Source organism: Filicampus tigris, chromosome 8 (assembly GCF_054856515.1).
Source record: "Filicampus tigris isolate MCC_2025a chromosome 8, RoL_Ftig_1.0, whole genome shotgun sequence".
Classification (NCBI taxonomy): Eukaryota; Metazoa; Chordata; class Actinopteri; order Syngnathiformes; family Syngnathidae; genus Filicampus; species Filicampus tigris.
The window spans coordinates 1,854,320-1,873,403 of record NC_141224.1 but is presented as its reverse complement, the minus strand read 5'-3'; the positions used below and the strand labels follow the sequence as shown (position 1 = coordinate 1,873,403).

Sequence of the window (19,084 nt, the reverse complement as noted above, 5' to 3'; positions counted from 1 at the left end):
TAGCTATCCCGAGGGGAGGATTTTTTTTCTAAAAGTCCAACTTCGCAGTCAGCGTGTGGACCGTGTTTACTTTAGCTTTAGAGCGCTAATGTGAAACAAGCCTACCAACGACTCAGGGTGAGCGCATTCAGCAGACATGGCCACAGCGTCCGAGAGCGGTGACAACGGCTTGACTTTTTAGAATATTAAAACTACTTGCTGATTTTTTTTTTTTTTAACCATTCAAATTTGGTCTTTAGTCTTCTCTGTGGTGAGTCAAAATTGAAGACCTTCATTTTCACTTTACAGCGGGTTTAGGCAGTGGCCCACGGATGGCTCCGCCCCCCTGACTTTCGGTGACATTGGATGATTTCCCGTGGCACACCTGATGATCTCATGCAACGCATTGGTGGTTGGGAATCACTGATCTAAAACGTTAAAACATAACATAGCATGTGGTGGCGAGCGAATAGCGAGACTAGCATGAGAAGCTAACGTTCAAGTCAGTATGGTTCCTCCGTGCTCCTTCGCCCAAAAAATATGGTTGATGTTTTATTAGTTCACTACGTGTCTTTTTGCATTTTGACTCATTATTTATTTTGACAATGACATGCTTCCAATAAACGTCCAATTACCCAACAGTGCGCGTGTGAGTTGTCATATGGTGAATTTTCAAATGTTTTGCTCTTGGGATTTGTTTCATCTTTATTTGACGTCAGCAAAGCACACGTGAATCGCAAAGGGCTCTTCCTCTTTCTGACAAACGAGGAACAGAGAAGGCGACGAGGTGCATTTTCCTTGGGTCGGGTAAGACAAAATAATACTGCAACCGTTTCATTCTTTTTCCAATGCTCGTATTTGCCTTTCGGTGCCGTGTGATGCAAAGGGTGTGCTCTCGCAGTGGAGTTGAAGTTTTGGAGTGCACAAATGCAGAGTGTAAGAGAACTATCATGTTGTCTTTAGGTGGCGGGATAATGCATACTCATCATGTTATGTAAAAAGTGCAATGAAACGGATGCTCGTCGTCTTTCTTATATAGAACTGCATCCCCCCTGTCAACTATCACACAGTTCTAGTTCACAAAGACATTTTTTAGAGGGAATAATTCATGACTTGATTCACGCGACACTGTATTTTCACTGTATTTTTGGTGGGTAAAAAATATGGCTCGTGGGCCACATACGGCCCTCCTACGTTCTCTAATGTGGCCCAAGACTCCTATGCACAAATAAAAAAAAATCCTTTGACTTTATTGCATTGGAACATGTACATCGGTTGAACGTGATTAAAATGTGTTAAACTAGCACATTATTAAAATTATTTTCCAGAGGCGGAGAAAATGATCATAATTATTTTTTTCAGTGTTTGTTTTTCCACCTAAAATGTGTGAATTAAAATGTATTTTTCCATTTCTTGTTCGTTACACTCATTAAATAATTGGTTAACTGATTGAAAATAACAAAGTATGAATAAAATAAACAGTTTTACACATACATTTAAGTGTTTTGGATTTATGAATTGATTGATCAGTCATCATTAATTTCATTATGAATACTACGAAATGAGAATGGGTAATTTTGTCATTAAAATAAATAGTTTTGCATATTTCACTTTAAACTTTCTCTATGCATTTTGATCCATTATTTATTTTGCCCATCACATCCTTCCAATAAATATTCCATTACCCAAGTGTGTGTGTGTGTGTGTGTGTGTGTGTGTGTGTGTGTGTGTGTGTGTGTGTGTGTGTGTGACTGTGCGTTGTGTTGTAAAATTGTTGTTTACATTTTTTTAAAATTATTGTTTAGTTCATAACTATTACATTAATTATAAATAATACAACACAATAAGTCTGGGGAAAAAAAGCGAGACATAGAAAGTAGAACACAAGTGTGCAGTTGGGCTCTTGTCAACACGTGAAAAAGGGAAATGACTGAATTTATAAAAAGGAAATGTAAACCTCAGATTCAAGTTTTCGCAGGCGCTTGGCTGAGGAGTCAAAGTTCAATGTGAGTCAACAGGGAACTTGACGTATGATTGGACGTACAAATGTTTAATTTGTTCTTTGACCAAGCTCGGAATAACAAATTTCTCTTTGTACATCAAATGCATTTTGAAATGTTGATCAACCAGCCCCCCCCGAAAAACTAACAAACAGCCGAGTTGTTCGCATTGTCAAACAAAATGAACACTTCTTAGAATCCTTTAAGGGGTGTGGCGACATCAAGAAATAGAGTCAGTGTGGGCCGGTTAGTTTAGCGTGAATATGAAGCCTTTCAAAAAGAAAACGAACTTCCACTAACAACCCAGGCTAAACTTAGCACCGCCCATACAAAGATCTACGAACAGTCAAGACGCATGACTACAATGTACCACTTCCTTGACACCAATGACTTCTTTCCCATTAGCCAGGGCTTTGTCACCATCTTGTGGCGACTTTCAGAAAGAGGACCGAAAAAAACAAGAAAAGGTGATTTGTGTATAGGCCGAGGTGAATACGAATGCAGGATGTAGGAACAAATCGTGTTACTGTTGAAAAAAGGAAGGAAGCAATAGCTACAGTGTACTTGAGACGCTGTTTGTGATTTTGCCTCACAGTTCGGTTTTGCAAAATCCAGCATCTTCACTTTGAAGAACAAAGAGGCGGCCAGTGTGGTTAGTGGAGTGACTGTTTTGACCAAGCGAAAACCTCAAATTCCACCTTCAAGAAGAGGTCGAAAAAGTATTACTGGCGTTCGTGACTGAAAGCCGAGCTCGCTAGGGACAGCGTGAGCGAAGCCGTAATAGGCGAAACGGTGAAGACGTCGCACGGTGATTTGCTACAGAGTGTGAGTTGGCGTATTTCTATGTTGCATCGGTTGAACGACACACAAAAGAACGAGGCGACCATAACTTGCGTCTGGGGCTGGAACAATATTTCCATTTCCATCCATTTCAATGAAACGCCAAGCATCGGCCCACAAATGTTTTCTCAGTTGGTGAACGCCGACTCTGGATGAATTCAGTTGTGTGAACGGGCTTTCGCTGCGCAAGCTTCTGCTTGGAGGGCAACGATACGTCCGAAATTCTAGTCAATGCTGTTTGGGACGGACGTAAACCATGAAGCAGCAGAAGGGTGACGGGTGGCCACCCGTGCAGTCAGCTTGTGTTGTGTTTGATGCGATGCGTGCCCTGTCCTTGTTTCCACCCTCAGATTGAGCCCGACGAAGGTCCGAAAGTGACGTTGGACGAAGTGGGCGCACCGTCGGGTGAAAGCTGATCCATGGCGGCTCTCGTCCTTCAGCTGTTGTCGCTTTGGCTGGTCCTGGCGGCGGCGGCGGCGTACACCTATAAGAACTGCATCGAAGTGAGGGGCTCGAGGAGACGCAGCTTCAAATGCAACCAGCGAAAGCTGGCCAACATATCCGCCATCATGGACGGCCTGCCGGAGAGCACGGTCAGTCTCGACATATTGGCCAATCCCATCCGGCACATCCCCGACGAAGCCTTCGCCCGCTTCAAGGAGCTTCGGTGGCTTCGCTTGGACAACAACCTCTTGAGCGGCATTGGCAACTTTGCTTTTCGGGACCTGAATCAACTCACGTCCCTCAACTTGTCCTTCAACCACATCTCCCAGCTGAGCCCCTTTCTGTTTTCCGGCCTGCACAGTCTCACCTTCCTCTCTCTGAGGCACAATCAACTCAAGCAGCTGCCAGGGGGAATTTTCTCAGCCACGCCCAACCTCGACACGTTAATGCTGCAGCAGAATCTCCTGACAAACTTTTCAGGGATCGTTGACTCCGTGTCGGACTTAAGAAATCTGTCCAGACTGAATCTATGCCTGAACAAGTTGACCTCTCTGCACCACAACCAATCGATTCAATTCCCCCGGTCCCTCATCAAGTTGTACCTGTGTCAAAACAACCTGTCCACGTTAGGATGCGAGCGCTCCTTCCTCTCCGCGGTCAATATCTTGGACTTGTCCTACAACTCTCGACTCGGCGCGGAGGCTTTTCTCGGCGTGGACCTGGCGCGAACAAACTACCTGAACTTGCACTCAACCGCGGTGGACGTGATGACGCTTTTGAACACCAGCAACATCCACGCGGGCCACGTGGACTTCACGGGCACGGGCGTGAAGACCGACGCTCTGCTCCTCGAGCTGTGCGAGCTGCTGAGGCGAAAGGTCAAATCTCTCGACACGCTGCGGCTCGGCAGCAACGGCATCAGAGACCTCCGGAACGACACGCTGTCCCGTTGCCCCGCAATCGCGAAATCCCTGGACCTATCGCGAAACAATTTCGTGAGCTTCCAAAACAAAATCTTTACTTGCCTTAGTTTTCTCGGCAAGAACAGATATTTCAAGAAGCTAAATATGGAGCACAACCACGTGACCAACCTTCACTCCTGCAGGCACGCGACGCCGTTCGATAAGTTGGAGGAGCTCAGCTTCCGCTACAACCGCATCCTAATGGTGTCGTCCTACGCTTTCCATCACACGCCAAACGCCGTCACGCTGAATTTGAACATCAACACCATCGCCTTTCTCGGGCGGAAAGCTCTCAAGGGCCTGTCCAGGCTGAAGATGCTGCGCCTGGACAACAACCTCCTCACCGACCTGTTCGACGACACCTTTGAGGATCTGTCCGAGCTGCAAACTCTCAACCTACGCAACAATCGCATCTCGGTCATCTTCGACAGGACATTCTACCGCCTGCGCAAACTGACAACGCTGGACCTCGGGGGGAACAAGATTGCCCGCATCGCCGCCGAAGGCCTCGCAGGACTCAAAAAGCTTTCAAAGTTATACCTGGACGGAAACAACCTGCGACGGATCGACGTCTCCCTCCACGCCGTCTTTCGCGACACGCTCACAACGCTGGATTTAGCGAATAACTTTATCCGCTTCGCCACCATATATGACTGCTCACCATTTGTCAACCTTAGCGTACTCAGCGACTTGAAGTTGGATGGCCAGCGTCCCTACGGCCTCACCCTCTTGCCGCACAAGCTCTTCCGCGGCCTTGGCAAGCTCACTTCCCTTTATCTCACCAACAATCAAATCTCCTACATAGCCCCCGACGCCTTTGATGATCTCGCCAGCCTGAATTTCCTCACGCTGGACAAGTGCTGCGATGTGAACATACCGCTGCAAGCGGGTATTTTTAAGAATCTCAAGAACTTGACCAGGTTGACGCTAGAGAACGCGGGCATCCAGACCTTCTCTGGGGAGGTCTTTGGCAATCTCAGCCGGTTGCGGTCCTTGCAGCTCAACCACAACGGCATGCAAAGCCTCAACGTGGACACGTTGAACCATCTGCCCCAGCTGCGCTACTTGGACATACGCAATCTTCCGCTCAGCTGCACTTGCCTGAACAGCGCGCTGCAGAATTGGACGGTGAAAAACCAAAGGGTCCAAGTGCTGTACGTCTACAATCTGCCGTGCCAGGAGGGCGAGAAGGGCAACTTCTACAACTTTGAAACCAGCGTGTGCTTCATCGACCTGGGCGAGTATCTCTTCTTCAGCACGGCGGCCGCGCTCGCCCTCTTCACGGCCTTTCCGCTGCTCTACGTCAAACTCTACTGGAAAATGAAATACGGCTACTATGTGTTTCGCTCCTGGTTGGGCGAGCAGTGGCGCAGGTTCAAAGAGGAGGAGGAGAATTACGCCTACGACGCCTTCGTGTCGTACAACTCCAACGACGAAGAGTGGGTCATGCTGCGGCTGCTGCCCGAGCTGGAGGGCAACGGCTCATCTTTGAAACTTTGCCTGCATCACCGCGACTTCGAGCCCGGCCGCGACATCGTGGACAACATCGTCTCGGCCGTCTACAGCAGTCGCAAGACCATCTGCGTGGTGAGCCGCCATTTCCTCCAAAGTGAGTGGTGCTCGCTGGAGATCCAGCTGGCCAGCTACCGGCTCTTCGACGAGCACCGCGACGTGCTCCTGCTCGTCTTCCTGGAGCCCGTCTCCGAGCGCCAAATGTCCGCCTACCACCGCATGAGGAAGGTCATGCTGAAGAAGACGTACCTGCAGTGGCCCGCCTCGGACTGCGTCGACCCCGAGCAGGCCCGGGAGCTGTTCTGGAGTCAGTTGCGTCGCGCGGTGAAGGCGGGGAGCAAACTGCAGACGGACGACAATGTCCGTAGTCAGGACAATGACCATTTGGGAGAGTCGGACACTCAGACTCTCGTAGCGGATGGAATCTATTACACGTATTAAATAATAAGCACTTTCTATAGCAATTTAAATCCGCATACATCCGGGTCATTTCATCAGCAAAAGCACTTTGAGTTGCATTTTTATCTATGAAAAGTGCTATATAAATAAAATGTGATTGATTGATTGAAAAGTTGAATTGAGGCAAATGAGCGGCCCCTGAGAAGCGGGTAATTTGAGCGCAGCTTCAAAAAATACAATAAAATAAAAAGTTCTACGCTTGATCTTTTGGGGTGTTTTGATGAACTGATGTCACCAGCGAACAGTTTGGGATTGTGAAATAAAATGCATACGTCTCCTTTCGAATTTTTTTAACGTAATGTCACGTCATGTCATCTTCCAAAGCGCTTCTCCTGTCCAGGGTCGCGGGGAGTTGCTGGAGCCTATCACAGCCGTCAACGGGCGAAGGCAGACTACACCCCGAACTGGTCGCCAGCCAGTCGCAGGGCACACATGGACACTGTCGCTGAGCGGGAATCGATCCCGCGCTGCCCGCGCACAACTCGGGCGTGTGTACCACTACACTATCAGGGACCTCTTAATGTAATGATTATACTCAATTTTGCTAGTCCGTCATTCGTCATCCGTCAGCGGGGCAGGGTACCTCGTACGTCATTTGTCAGTGCGTCGTTTTTCGTGACGAACTGAGTTACAACCGTCGGTCCGTCGGAAGTGAGTTGATCCGCCAGTCGGTCCCCACCCAAAAACGTCATGAAAACGGGCCGGTGACGGACTGACGGACGCTGCCAGTGACGATTACACCGATGGACGAAACCCCGTTTTTAAAAGGCGTCCCGTCATTTGTCAATCGTCAGCAAAACGGGCGTCCGCCAGTGATGGACTGACACTCTGACGGAACGCCCAGCTCTGGTCATGACTGTGGTGCCTTGAGATACGAGTGCCTTCGAAAACGCGTTTTTGAGATACGAGACACGATCGCTCTGATGATTTTTGGGGGGGGGGGGATTGGTAATGACATCCCGCGTTTTGCTTGATTGTGATTCTTTTTAATTCAAACAGCACACTTTCATTCTTCTTTATCTATGACGTAGAACTTACAATGAGTGTTTAGAAAACAACAAAAATAAGCATATATGACGTAAACATAAAGTGAGTTAAAGGGGAATTGGAGGTGCAAATCAATTCTCGTGGTCTATAAGGCCCCCCACTAGTCCAAACATTGTATTCTGATGAATATTGCATTCATGGAAGGAGAACAAATCCGATAAATCCATCTGATGTCATCTATCTCACGGGGCTGCTTTCTGATGTTGATTCAAACTGACGTCAAAGTGGCCCCGGGCTCGCATTGGGGACGTCACAGCTCAGCTGTTTTCTGGCTTTGGTCTCCAGACATTTGCAATGCGAGCCCGAGAAAGCTTTGACGTCAATTTCGGTCCACGGCGGAGGGCGGCGGAGGACAAAATGGCCGCCCCCCGGGATGGATTAAAAACAGATGGATTCATCCGCTTCAAGAATGCAATATCCATCAGAATACGGCGCTCGGACAAGTGGGGGCACATACAACATGTTATTGTCAAGAATCCTGTTGCCTGAAGTTCCCCCCTTTAAGTGATGGCTTAGTACAATTTCGTGGGGTGAAAGGACCAGTGTTTGGGGCTTGACAAGGATGTGAAGGAAGACGGAGGGCTTTCGAGACTGTAAGATGGCTGGTAATGGTGCTCGTGGGGGGAGGTCCAAGGGTGGGAGGAGAAGGTGGGGGCCAAGGAGTACGCTTGACTTTCAAACAAGGGGTCACGCTCCGGGGGAAAGTTCTCCTGTGAATATCGTCCCGTCAGCACCTGGAGGGGGCTGAGTTGCGTGTAGCTCGCCTGCGAGCGGCTCCACTTGCCCCACGCAAAACATTCCCGCAAGGGATCTAACGGGATGTCTGTTTTGCCGAAGCCGTGCGCTCGCCAGGAGGGAGATGGGACGAAGACCCCGGGAAGCGCCGCCGGGGAGGAGCCCAAGTCCATGCGGAACTCGGGCGAGGCGCGAGGCCTGAACGTGTCCTCCAAGAAGCTCGCCGAGGTGTCCGCGGGGCTCGTTGGCCAAGCGCCCGTCTTCGCGGGAAACAAAGTGAGGTGGAAGTGGCGAAAGGCTGTGCAAAAAAAATATTTAAATCAAAAGAAAAGAAGAGATTCATACCTGGCTGAAGAGCTGCTGTGGGGGGCCGCTGAGATCCCAGGAAACACGCTTCTTTCCCTTCCTTGTGTTTTCAAAAACAGGAACCTCCTCTCTTCCAAAAGGGAAGGAATCGGCAGAGTGGACTTGAAATGGTGTTGGGAACGTGTCTAAAAAAACAAAAACCCATTGTTGTTCGTCCAGTTAGAGGCTAACTAAGCATTTTAGTCAGCTATGCATAAGTTAAATGGGAACTACAGCTAAAATTTAGAAAAAAAAACAAAACGGTATTTTCCAATTTTCCAAATTTTAAAGCATACATTCTATGTGCCAGCACTAGTCAAAAGACGGCACTCAACAGAATTCAACAGAATAATCATCGGGGGGGGGGGGGGGCGGGGGGACACCATGCGTGATGAAATTGTTGTCAGCTGCAGACAGGAAGTGATGTCACAACAACAGTAGCAACAAATGAGCAATTTTGCATAAGTGAAAAGAACTAAAAATGTTTGTTTTTTTTCTGAATAAATAGGTCAGAGATTGAACTAAACAGCAGCTAACTGCTCTGTGTTTTCTATTGTCACTCACTGACTTTCTTTGGAGGATTTGCAGCCTGTTGTGGAGTCGCACTTGTTAGAAGAGATTCCTTTGTGAAGTGAATTTAAAAAAAAATAAATAAAAGAAAAAAACATTTTCTCATTCAAGAGACGTTTCGCCTCTCACCCGAGCGAGTAGGCTTCATCAGGCCGCTTTTGACTCATCGGGGCGCCTCCGTGACATTTTTACGAGCGAAAGGAACATTCATGAAAACGTTAACCAAGCCTTGTTGTGTGAACTGATCAAGCTTGCTCGTCGGATGAGAGGCGAAACGTCTTTGAGGACAAACACAGCCGTCCAGCTGCGATCGACTCGATGCTCCGAGAATGCGAGCAGAGTGGATTTCAGATTCGGTAGCTTGCGTATCTACCTGGCGTGGAGCGTCTTTGCCGCTCATTCTGCGCGGCCTTGGGACCGCGCACCTCCCTCCTGGGCTGAGGATGGAGGCCGGTGGCCGAGTGCATGCGGAGGAGGTTCTGCTGCAGGCGCCGTCCGTGCGCCTCCCGCAGGGCTCGCAGGAGCACCTCCCTGCTCTCCGCCGCCACATCGCGCTTCCTCAGCAAAGGGAAGCGCAAGGCGTCGCGGAGGCGCTGCGCCACCGCGCCGACGGACTCCCGGGCCACGCCTTCACTTCGGGCGGTTTCCAGGTGGTCGGGCGAGTTCTTCCTCGGGGGCATGAGCTCGGCGGAAGAGGGCGGCCCGTGGCGCGGAAGGGGCTTCCTGCTCTTTGCCCCCGGGGCGTCGGCAGAGGCGGTGACGTCCGACGCCTGGCTTTTCGTCTCACGTCCTTCCCGGGGTTCAGTGGCTTGAGCCTCCTCATCGGGCCCACTGGCGTCACTAATGTCACGCGGCAACGTCTCCTTCACCTCGGCCTCCCTCTTGCCCAGTAAGAGTCGCTGGATGTCGATGGACTTGACCTCGCGGTTGAAGAGCCCGCGGTGGCCGGTGAGGCGAGCCCGGGTGATGACGCTGGCTTCCTGCGTGGGGGCGAGCGCATCGCAGAGCGACGGCGGCGGAGGCGACGCGCTTCCCTTCCTCCGGCCGTGACGGCAGGAGCCGCGCGGGTGCCCGACGTCCGGGCCGCCCTGAGGGTGGCAGTGGCGTGCTTTGACCTTGCAGGCGTCCTCGCCGCCTCTGGTCCGACTGCGCACCTTACGCGACCTCAGTCGCTTCATTTTGTGCTTGCTCGTGCCCGCTTGGCATTCGCAGGAGCCGATGGATCGGCCCTCTGCCGCGTGGCTCATCTTGACTTGAGAGAAAAATGTTTTAAGGTTTTTTACTTTGGAGAAAAATCTGGCATACGCATACGGTATATTTATAGCTCCCTATTTTAAAATACAACGGTGGTTTGGGATGAGAGCGCTGTATGCGTCCATCAATTATGGACTGTGAGGCCCAACGGGACTTGACCATGTTTGTGATGATTACATTGACGGATGAAAATTCATTTCCGTCTTGCATCGTCCGTCTTTTTTTTTTTAAGCCTCCCGTCTATCATCTAACGTCAGCAAAACGGGCATCCGTCAGTGACGGACAGACTGTCTGTCTGTCAGTCAGTCAGACGGAACGCCCGCCTCTGCTAATTAATAACGTCAATGTCACGGTGTTATAATCCTTTAAAATGGTTATTTGAACACAAACTGTGCAGCAAAACTTGTAGGCAGACAATATAACAATACTCACGGGCACGCCTTCTTTAGCCTCTGCGAAGAACAACTAATATTACTGCAGCTTAATGAAAGTTGTGACAGTGTCTGTATATGTATTATACTGCCCTCAGGTGGCCACCAGCACAATATCCGAATGATTTGAAGCAAAAAAAATGTGTCAAACTACTAACTCTTAACATTTACTTTAAACATGTCATTACTGTATGTGTTCTTTTAAAGTCAATTATTATATAGTGTTTTTTTTTTTACTAAAAACACAACAAAAATGTTTTGTAGTTCTTTGGGGGGAGGCTTTAATACATGAATAGCATTTCCATTCATTTCAATGGGGAATGGTGATTTGATATCCGAGAGTTCTCAATCAAACTTATACCTCAAGTCACCATATACTTCCAGTTGGGAGGCAAACGCGTAGTGACAACAACAGCGAGTCAAACAAGTCTAAATTCAGTCGATGTCTGCTGGAATTTCCAAGATACCGTGACCGCGACCTGCCACTGCAGCGGAGAAGCTCGAAAATTGCTTCTTCTTTTTTTTTTTTAACACTGATACTGATTGTAAATACAAAAATGCAAAATGACAATTAACGTTTGTTTGTTTGACTTCATACTATGCATTTAGTTAGTTAATTAGTCGTATTGACCGAGGCTTTATTTTCGCCTGTGGCTACACAAGTTAAATATTTGAATCAGTTTACAGATGACGCAGTGCAGTTCTATCACAATGCAAAAGATATTGTTCAGTAAATACCAAAACTGAACAATGATTTCTTTTGTGCCAGTGTAAACTAATGTTGTGGCCGTGTTGCAGCTATCCGAGCAAACGTTTTCTTTACTTACAGACTGGCGAGGTCGCCATCTATTGGATGTCAGCGGAGGCAAAACGGATCAGCATCAGAGGAGGCCACCGCACCTGCAAATCAATCCATATTTTTCCAGATTAATAAGGTTTTAATAAACTGTTCGAGTGATCATAAACGATGCAATCGAGAACGCCCGTTAGCCGTGTGGAGGTGGTGCCTAACAGGTGCAATTTTAACAGAAGACGCACCTGAATGAAGTTACCACACTCCGTCCAAGTGAGCTACGACCACCTTGATCCGCGTGTGGCTGAATTAGCAGCTGTCGTATAGACGGTTTTTAAAAAATCATTCAAAAATAATTGCCCAGAGTTTGACCGACATCACATCGCGTTTTTACAGTTTAAACCGTCGCTTCAAACGCAATGGTGCGGATGCGCCATGCGAGCGCAGCGATGGCGCTCTCAATAGGAACGAGGCCGGACCGATCCATTGACACAGTCCTACGGGGGAGTCTCACAACGCGGCTCATCTTTTTTCTCCCATTTCCCCATTGAAACAAAATGAAGCCCAGCATTTACATCTTGAATATATATTTTTCACCTATTTTGAATCATGCTTGTAAATACCACTAAGGGAGTGAAATAATTCGAAATACAATTGTTAGCCCCACGGATAGCAGTGGAACGTGCCGTCAGGGTTAAAACCTCACTTTCCATTTAGGGAGATGACGGGATTTTGTATTAAACAATTCTACGTCTTCAACGCCTATGTAAATTTATGTTGGTTTATTCCATCATATAATCTGCCGCACAATTATTTTAACGACTAGGGTTTAAACAAGCCCCCCTTCTCTTCTCGTATTTTTTTATTAAAGGAGAAAAACAAAACAGACAAGATAGCTGTTAGTGCTAATTTCATTGGTTACCTCGCGGCTAGCCGTGTTAGCATTTTCTTTATTTCGCGTTTGTTCGGTTTGTGTCACAGAGGCCGAGTAACGAACGCCGACGAGCGGAACCCGGCCGCCACACCGCAGCCTGTGAGGACGCCCAGGGAGACAGACGATGGATGTCCATGGTGTGTTTGTGTACTGTACAACCCCAAGCAAAAGTTGTGGAATCGCCAAGAGGATGCTCATTCAGTTGTTTGATTTTGTAGAAACAAAATCTAATCACAAACATGACACAAAACTAAAGTTATTTCAAATGGCAACTTTCTGCCTTTAAGAAGTATTTCAAAAATCAAGAAAAGAAGTAGGCAGTTACACTATTAGACCAAGCAGAGAAAAAAATGGAATCACTCAATTCTGGGAAGAAAAAAGAATGGAATCACCCTGTAAATTTTCATTCCCGCCACTAACACCTGCATCAGATTAGATGTCCTGCGGTTAAACTGGAGTGATCACACCTTGGCTCTCCAAGGCGCTCCTGTTGCACCAAGTGGCCTGACATGAATCATGGCTCCAACGCCAGAGATGTCAATTGAAACAAAGGTGAGGATGATCAGACTTCTTCAAGAAGGTCAATCATCACGCAGTGTTGCAAAAGATGTTGGTTGTTCACAGTCAGCCGTGTCTAAAATCTGGACCAAGTATAAACAACACGGGAAGGTTGTTCGAGGCAAGCATACCGGTAGACCAAGGAAGACATCAAAGTGTCAAGACAGAAAAGTGAAAGCAATATGTCTCGAAGACAGAAAATGCACAGCAAGACAAATGAGGAACAAATGGGAGGAAACTTGGGTCAACGTTTGCGAGCAAACTGTAAGAAACCGCCTGAAGGAAATGGGAGTGGCAATTTCCTCCAAAGTGAGCGATGCTCTCTGGGGAGCCAGCCGGCCAGCCAGCGGCTCTTCCACGAGCACCTTCGAGTGCTCCTGCTCGTCTTCCTGGAGCCCGTCCCAGGACGTCGAATGTCCTCCTACCAGCGCATCGGACCGCGTTAACGCTGAGCAGGCTCAGGAGCTGTTTTGGAATCGGCTGCGTCGAGCCGTGAAGACAAGAGTGCAAACTGGAGACGGAGGCCAGCGATCAAACTCAGGCGGGTCCGGACAAAGACGATTTGGGAGATTCTCACACTCGGACTCACAAAGTGTGACATGAAATAATGAGCACTTTCTATCGCAATACGACTGAAGATTCTCAGTCATTCGTGTCATGTCATCTGCCAAAATTGAATGACTGGCCTCTGAGACCCTCAGAGTCTTTGTTCTTTTTGGGCATTTTGATGAAAATAACGTCAGGAACATGTTTAGACACCTGGGAACATTTTGAAATTGTGAAATAAAATGCATGGTATTTCGGACTCCTTAATGCAATAACCGTGGTGCCTTGAGTTACGAGTGCCTTGGCCAACTCGTTTTTGAGATACGAGCCATTGCTCTGAATTTTTGAGATTGAGCCGGTTTTCCAACATTAGGACAATACATCGGTATAGTCGTGTTTTGTCCTCACATTTTCTGTTTGCAGGTTTTGTGGCGAGCAAATGGTTTCTTACTGTACAATAGTGCTGACTGCAATTTTTCTTAGGAAAAACATGTTAAAGCTGTATTTGGGTTTTTTTGGGGGGGCTGAAATTGATTATCATTATCATCTCATTTCATTGATTGTCATTTCAATAAGGAAAGATGATATTTTGAGTGATGAATGTAGTCACGTGACAAATTAAACCCTTATCTCAAGGCATCGACATATGTGATTGTGCATGGTGGCGGCAATATGCAGGAGCAGACTTTTGTCTCCTCTTTTAGTGTTTAAGGTATGAATTTGTAATGACATTCCATGTTTTATCCTAGATGTATTATTTGTAAATCAAACGGCACATCTTCACTCTTCTTTGTCTTTGAAATACAATAAGTTCAAGTTCTGGTGAACTTTTACCGGTCCTTTATATCTTTAATGCTCACAATACTATAACATCATTAACTACCAGAAAACTGTTTTGTTGAACTATGTAATGGATGTAAGAACGATTGAGACACGGCCGTGGAGCCTTATTCTTAATCTATGAAACAAAAAGTGAGTTAAAAGGGTACTGAAGGTTATTCTTTTTTTTTTTAAAGTAATTGCAATATGTTCTATTTGCACTCACTAGCTCTGAAACCGTATTCTAATTAATATTCATAGAATAACAATTTAGCAGATGAATCAATCCGTTTTCAACTACAATATCTCAGGGGGCTGCCATTTGCCGTTTGAAATTGACATTGAAACCGAATGACGAAGTCGAGCATTGGACGTCAATTTCAGTCTCCAGCAGAGGGCGGTGTAGGACACAATGGCAGCGACCGGGGATGGATGAAAACGAATGCGCTTAATTATTATTCCAAGAATATCCATCACGTTGGTAAAGGTTCATCTTGGTCTCAGAGAAGGTGGAAAGGGCAAAGTATGGAGAAAGAAAGTCTCTGCTTAGGATCCGAAAAACACAAGCAGTCTTTGACTGTGTTGTGGCCGTTTTGCAGCGATTCGATCAAACATTCTCTTTACCTACAGACTGGCGAGGTCGCTCAACTATCGGATATCAGCGGAGCCTAAACAGAAAACGGATAAGCATTCATGCAAAATAAAAATTAAGGGGGAAAAACTACGAGTGAGCATCAACGGTACAATCGAACACGTCCGTTAGTCGTACGGAGATGGTGCCAACCAGAAGACGCACCTGAATGAAGTTGCTGCACTTCGTCCAACTACGACCAACTTGAACCGCATGCAGCGGAATTAACACCGAACCCATCGCATAAACGTGAACGAATAAAATTATAATGGATGGATGGATGGGTATTAACAAAATCATAGCGGAGAGTTTGACTGACATCACATCGAGTTTCAACGTGTGAAGCGCCGTTCCAAACGCAATGCTACAGATGCACCAAGCGCGCAGCCGTGGCGCTCTCAAGCGTCGCAACGAGGTGGAACCGGTCCATTGACACGCTCATAGAGGGGAGTCTCACAACATAGCTAATCATATTCTGCAAGTTCCCCATTTAAACGAAGTGAAGCACAATATTTACGTATCAATTATTACCTTTCACCCTATAATGTTTAATCGTGGTTGTAAAATACCACTAAGGGAGTGAATTGTTTCGAAATACAATACGCTGTCACCCCCACGAAGAGCAGTAGTAGGTGCCGCCAGCGTGAAACTTCACTTCCTGAAACGGATTTTGGGAGATGATGACGGGATTTTGTACTAAATAATTATCCGAATTCAACGTGCATGTAAGTTTATGCAGGTTTGTTTCAACATGTAACCTGGCGCACAACTATTTCAACGAGTAAGATTTAAACGAGCTGCATTTCTCTATAATCGAACATTTAAAAAAAAGAATAAATAAATAAAAAAAAAAGCAGAGACAAGCTAGCCCTTAGTGCTAATTTCATTGGCGTGCTAACCTACCGCCCTGCTAGCTGTGTTAGCACGTTGTTTACTGTGTGTTTATTCGGTTTGTGTCAGTGAATCAAAGTGCCGAAGAAAAACGTGCCGCCGGCTTTCAAACGCTGATCGAGGCCGAGCCATGAGCGCCGACGAGCGGAATCCGGCCGCCACACCCACCGCCTGTGAGGACACCCAGGGAGACGGACGATGGATATCGATGGTTGGTTTGCGTCTTCTTACCGTCATTTTCATGCCAGTGACCAAATCGCAAGCAGACGGTCGATTTACACGCGTTTGTATTAAACTAGACACATCGTTACGTACACTTGCAAAACCTCCACGAATAGCTAGCATAGTAAGGGCTTGAAAAAATAGACTAAGCCAAATGAGTCAACCATAAAAATAGATTGACGCAAAATGTTTGCCCGGATCTTCGGCGTCAACATGTGACGGCATCCACACATTTCCAGTCGTCATAAAACAAAATTTTACTGTATTGAACTACTTATTACTGTTTTACAGTCTATGATAAACTATTGGTAGAAAGTGCGTATTAATCCAATTATTTGATTATTCAATGGAATGATCAATAAGATCATTGATTTTTTAAAAAGATTCGATAGTGACAGTCGTAAATTGAAGCCTCCTAAGGAGGTTGATAATTGCCCGTTGATGCCACAAGAGTGGGTTTTTTTTTCTACATTAAGCTCCTCAATTCACTTCATCATACTTACTTGGCACTCAAATGCCACAGGGTGGTGGCAAAGCACTGCTTTTGTCAAAATTAAGCTTCTCAACTTAGTTTAACATCCATGGAACCAGGAAGCCACAAAATTGTGGCAAAGCAATTTTTTTACGTATTTGCTGGGAGAGAATCAAAACACAAAAACAATGTTCATTTGCGCTCACAACTTGCATTGTTCTGCATCACCAACTGCTTTCCTCTGAAGCTGTAAAATTCCATTTCCTGTGCTGTGGTTATCCTCCCACTTTTCCTATAACACAGTTTCCCTGATTCCCTATTGTGGCGGCATCACGAAAATAATGCCCAAACCCTCCATGATGCCACTTCCTGTATTGAAAGTTCTTCTGCGTGTGTGCAGCACAACCGCTTCCTGTCTGACAGCAAAGACAAAGAACCCGACGTCCTCTTCGTTGGCGACTTTCTGGTGCAGATCATGCAACAGTTTGGCGTAAGAAACGATCGTTTACGTCCATTGACCCCCCCCCCCCCCCCCTCGCCCCCAAATGTCTAAGCATGTCTAAGCTTGATTTATTTTTTGGGGGGGCTTTTGCAGGTGTGGCGGCAACTCTTCTCCCCACTCCACGCCCTCAATTTCGGGGTGGGCAGTGACGCCACACAGCACGTGCTCTGGAGACTGACCAACGGTGAACTGGACCACATCAGCCCAAAGGTATTTTGTACAACATTTCGTCCATTTTCAGCATGATGACACAGCGACGTCATCATCTGGCTTTTGCCGCTCCAGATCGTCGTGTTGTGGGTGGGGACTCAAAATCACGGACACAGCGCAGAGCAGATCTGCGGAGGCATCATGGAAATCGTCCAAGTGGTCAAGAACAAGCTGCCCAACGCTCACACGCTCGTACTGGTAAGTGCTTGTCACGCCTTTGGCCCACTGTACTGAGATGATGGTGATAATAATTAAAGACATTTTTTTTTTTTTTTAAGTATTCATTTGGGTACCAGACTGTTTCAGTATAGTATTGGTCAGAGACTGTTTTTTTGTTGTTGTTTTTTTTAAATATCGATATTGGCCACTGGCCTCCAATTTACTGTGTATTGTATGTGTTACGAAATGATTTTTATTAAAAGATGCGTCTTAATGTTCATCGCTTTATTCAAAAACAGGACATTATTTCAACTTGATAATTCAGAAAACAAATTAATTATCACTTAGTTACTGGTTGACAATGTTGATCTTTGCTTTCCAAAGTAAAAGTAAATGTTTTTATTCTGATTGCACACAAGTCTTCTTTCATGAAGGACTACAGAAATTGAAGATATTTACTCTTGAAAATCTGAAATTGTGAGGATTCGGGCAATTTTGAATAAAAAAGACAAGAAATTTAAACGATGAATCGATGATAAGAAATAATTATCGATTAATTTGATAGATTATTTGTCGTTATCAGGGTTCGTGGCCTCAATTTTTTTTCCGTATGGTGTTGGTAACAAAGACATTTCTTTCTCCAAGTGTTTATTGTCAACACCATCCTCAGTTTTACTTGGCATCCTATCAGAACACGACACGATTTTTAAAGAAATAATATGCGATCAAGTTGTTGTTTTACCTGCGATGGAATTCATAAGATACTGTATAAGGCTACCGCTGATAACTGGAAAGAGATTTTCTTGCTCTCAAACTTGACCGTTTTGAAGAGATGCTTCCGAACACGCGTACCTCTTGACTGCAGGGCCTCCTCCCGAGAGGTAAATGCCCCAACCCGCTTCGGGAGCGCAACGCCGAGGTCAACCGGTTGGTGCGGGAAGCCGTGGCCGGCCTGCCTCACGCCTCCTTCCTCAACGTGGACCCGGGCTTCGTTAACTCCAACGGCAGCATCTCCCACCAGGACATGTACGACTACCTGCACCTCAGCCCGCAGGCCTACCAGGCGGTGTGCGAACCGCTGCACGCTCACCTCAAGTCCATGCTAGACAGGTCTGCTGAGAACTGAGGAACGCACGCGCGCGCGCGCCCACACACGCACGCGCGCGCGCACACATAGACGACTCGCACCGGTCCTTCACACTCTGCTAGCTTAGCAAGAACGATGACAAGAATCGATGACGACGCGTCCGTGGGCCACGTGCTTTTCACTCACTGTTACAGGCAACGGGACCAAAAGACTTAGTGAAATAAATGTGAACCGCTCGACAGAGAGACTAATGTCCCGCTTCAGTCGCTCCCACTCCCGTTTTCGTCCCGTGATTAGCCTCCGTATATACGACGTCATCGTTGTCCTTAAGCACTTTTTGCTTCAGCTATTGTATTTCAAAGCAACAGATGAGAGGCCGCTTTGTGTCTTGTGTCGGATGGCCCCGCTTGAATTTGGCCCTTAAGAACATCCCACTGCTTCCGTTTCGGAGCAGGGGAAGCTGAGAAAGCAAATTAAAGAAAGACAGCAGCATTCTTTTGGTGTGTTTTGTGTTATTGGCCCGTCAGGTACCGATGAGTCGGCCCCCTCCAATTCTTGGTGTAAAGCTGTCCCGTCCCGCCTCTTTCTTTTTTTTCTTTCTTTTTTTTTATGTCGGTGTGGAGACGCAGCATCACACTTTCTCCAAAATATAGACAAAACTAGCCAGAAACTGAAGGCGGTA

General features: G+C 46.8%; 3 protein-coding genes and 1 long non-coding RNA gene across 7 annotated transcripts; 3 read left to right on the top strand and 1 right to left on the bottom strand.

Annotated features, from left to right (window-relative positions):
• Positions 1 to 751: 751 nt before the first annotated feature.
• Positions 752 to 6,481, top strand: tlr21 (toll-like receptor 21). The gene is made up of 2 exons (XM_086039435.1): positions 752 to 786; positions 3,170 to 6,481. Exon 2 carries the CDS (start codon positions 3,239 to 3,241, stop codon positions 6,176 to 6,178), a length of 2,940 nt encoding a protein of 979 aa, XP_085895561.1. The 5' UTR covers positions 752 to 786; positions 3,170 to 3,238; the 3' UTR covers positions 6,179 to 6,481.
• A 679-nt stretch (positions 6,482 to 7,160) lies between these two features.
• Positions 7,161 to 16,122, bottom strand: prr19 (proline rich 19). 3 transcript variants are annotated; one of them, XM_086039438.1, is made up of 5 exons: positions 15,982 to 16,122; positions 11,406 to 11,478; positions 9,267 to 10,145; positions 8,324 to 8,469; positions 7,161 to 8,238 (listed from the first exon to the last, which is right to left on the bottom strand). In XM_086039438.1, the coding sequence occupies exons 2-5, from the start codon at positions 11,422 to 11,424 to the stop codon at positions 7,756 to 7,758; spliced, it is 1,527 nt and encodes a 508-aa protein (XP_085895564.1). In that variant the 5' UTR covers positions 11,425 to 11,478; positions 15,982 to 16,122; the 3' UTR covers positions 7,161 to 7,755. The 3 variants fall into 3 exon arrangements, with proteins under 3 accessions (XP_085895564.1, XP_085895563.1, XP_085895562.1); XM_086039437.1 differs by lacking the exon at positions 15,982 to 16,122 and adding an exon at positions 15,025 to 15,243; XM_086039436.1 differs by lacking the exon at positions 15,982 to 16,122 and adding an exon at positions 11,617 to 11,872.
• On the top strand, positions 12,072 to 14,236 carry LOC147142959 (uncharacterized). Its single transcript, XR_015087996.1, has 2 exons — positions 12,072 to 12,137; positions 12,353 to 14,236. It is a non-coding gene; the product is annotated as an uncharacterized LOC147142959 (long non-coding RNA).
• Positions 15,462 to 18,894, top strand: pafah1b3 (platelet-activating factor acetylhydrolase, isoform Ib, gamma subunit). Of its 2 annotated transcripts, none has more exons than XM_086039441.1 (6): positions 15,462 to 15,584; positions 15,820 to 15,961; positions 16,845 to 16,934; positions 17,040 to 17,156; positions 17,232 to 17,354; positions 18,181 to 18,894. In XM_086039441.1, exons 2-6 carry the CDS (start codon positions 15,881 to 15,883, stop codon positions 18,439 to 18,441), a joined length of 672 nt encoding a protein of 223 aa, XP_085895567.1. In that variant the 5' UTR covers positions 15,462 to 15,584; positions 15,820 to 15,880; the 3' UTR covers positions 18,442 to 18,894. The 2 variants fall into 2 exon arrangements, with proteins under 2 accessions (XP_085895567.1, XP_085895568.1); XM_086039442.1 differs by having other exon boundaries at positions 15,519 to 15,640.
• Positions 18,895 to 19,084: the final 190 nt, after the last annotated feature.

What these genes read in the sequence shown, in the direction of transcription:
- tlr21 (XM_086039435.1), top strand. Translation starts at nt 3,239, where the DNA reads ATGGCGGCTCTCGTCCTTCAGCTGTTGTCGCTTTGGCTGGTCCTGGCG.
- prr19 (XM_086039438.1), bottom strand. An exon ending in GCAAAGACGCTCCACGCCAG is followed by an intron (nt 8,470 to 9,266) that starts GTAGATACGCAA and finishes TTGTTTTTTTAG; the next exon opens with ACACGTTCCCAACACCATTT. An exon ending in CACAGCAGCTCTTCAGCCAG is followed by an intron (nt 8,239 to 8,323) that starts GTATGAATCTCT and finishes TTTCCCGCGAAG; the next exon opens with ACGGGCGCTTGGCCAACGAG.
- pafah1b3 (XM_086039441.1), top strand. Translation starts at nt 15,881, where the DNA reads ATGAGCGCCGACGAGCGGAATCCGGCCGCCACACCCACCGCCTGTGAG. An exon ending in AGATCATGCAACAGTTTGGC is followed by an intron (nt 16,935 to 17,039) that starts GTAAGAAACGAT and finishes GGGCTTTTGCAG; the next exon opens with GTGTGGCGGCAACTCTTCTC. An exon ending in TGGACCACATCAGCCCAAAG is followed by an intron (nt 17,157 to 17,231) that starts GTATTTTGTACA and finishes TTGCCGCTCCAG; the next exon opens with ATCGTCGTGTTGTGGGTGGG.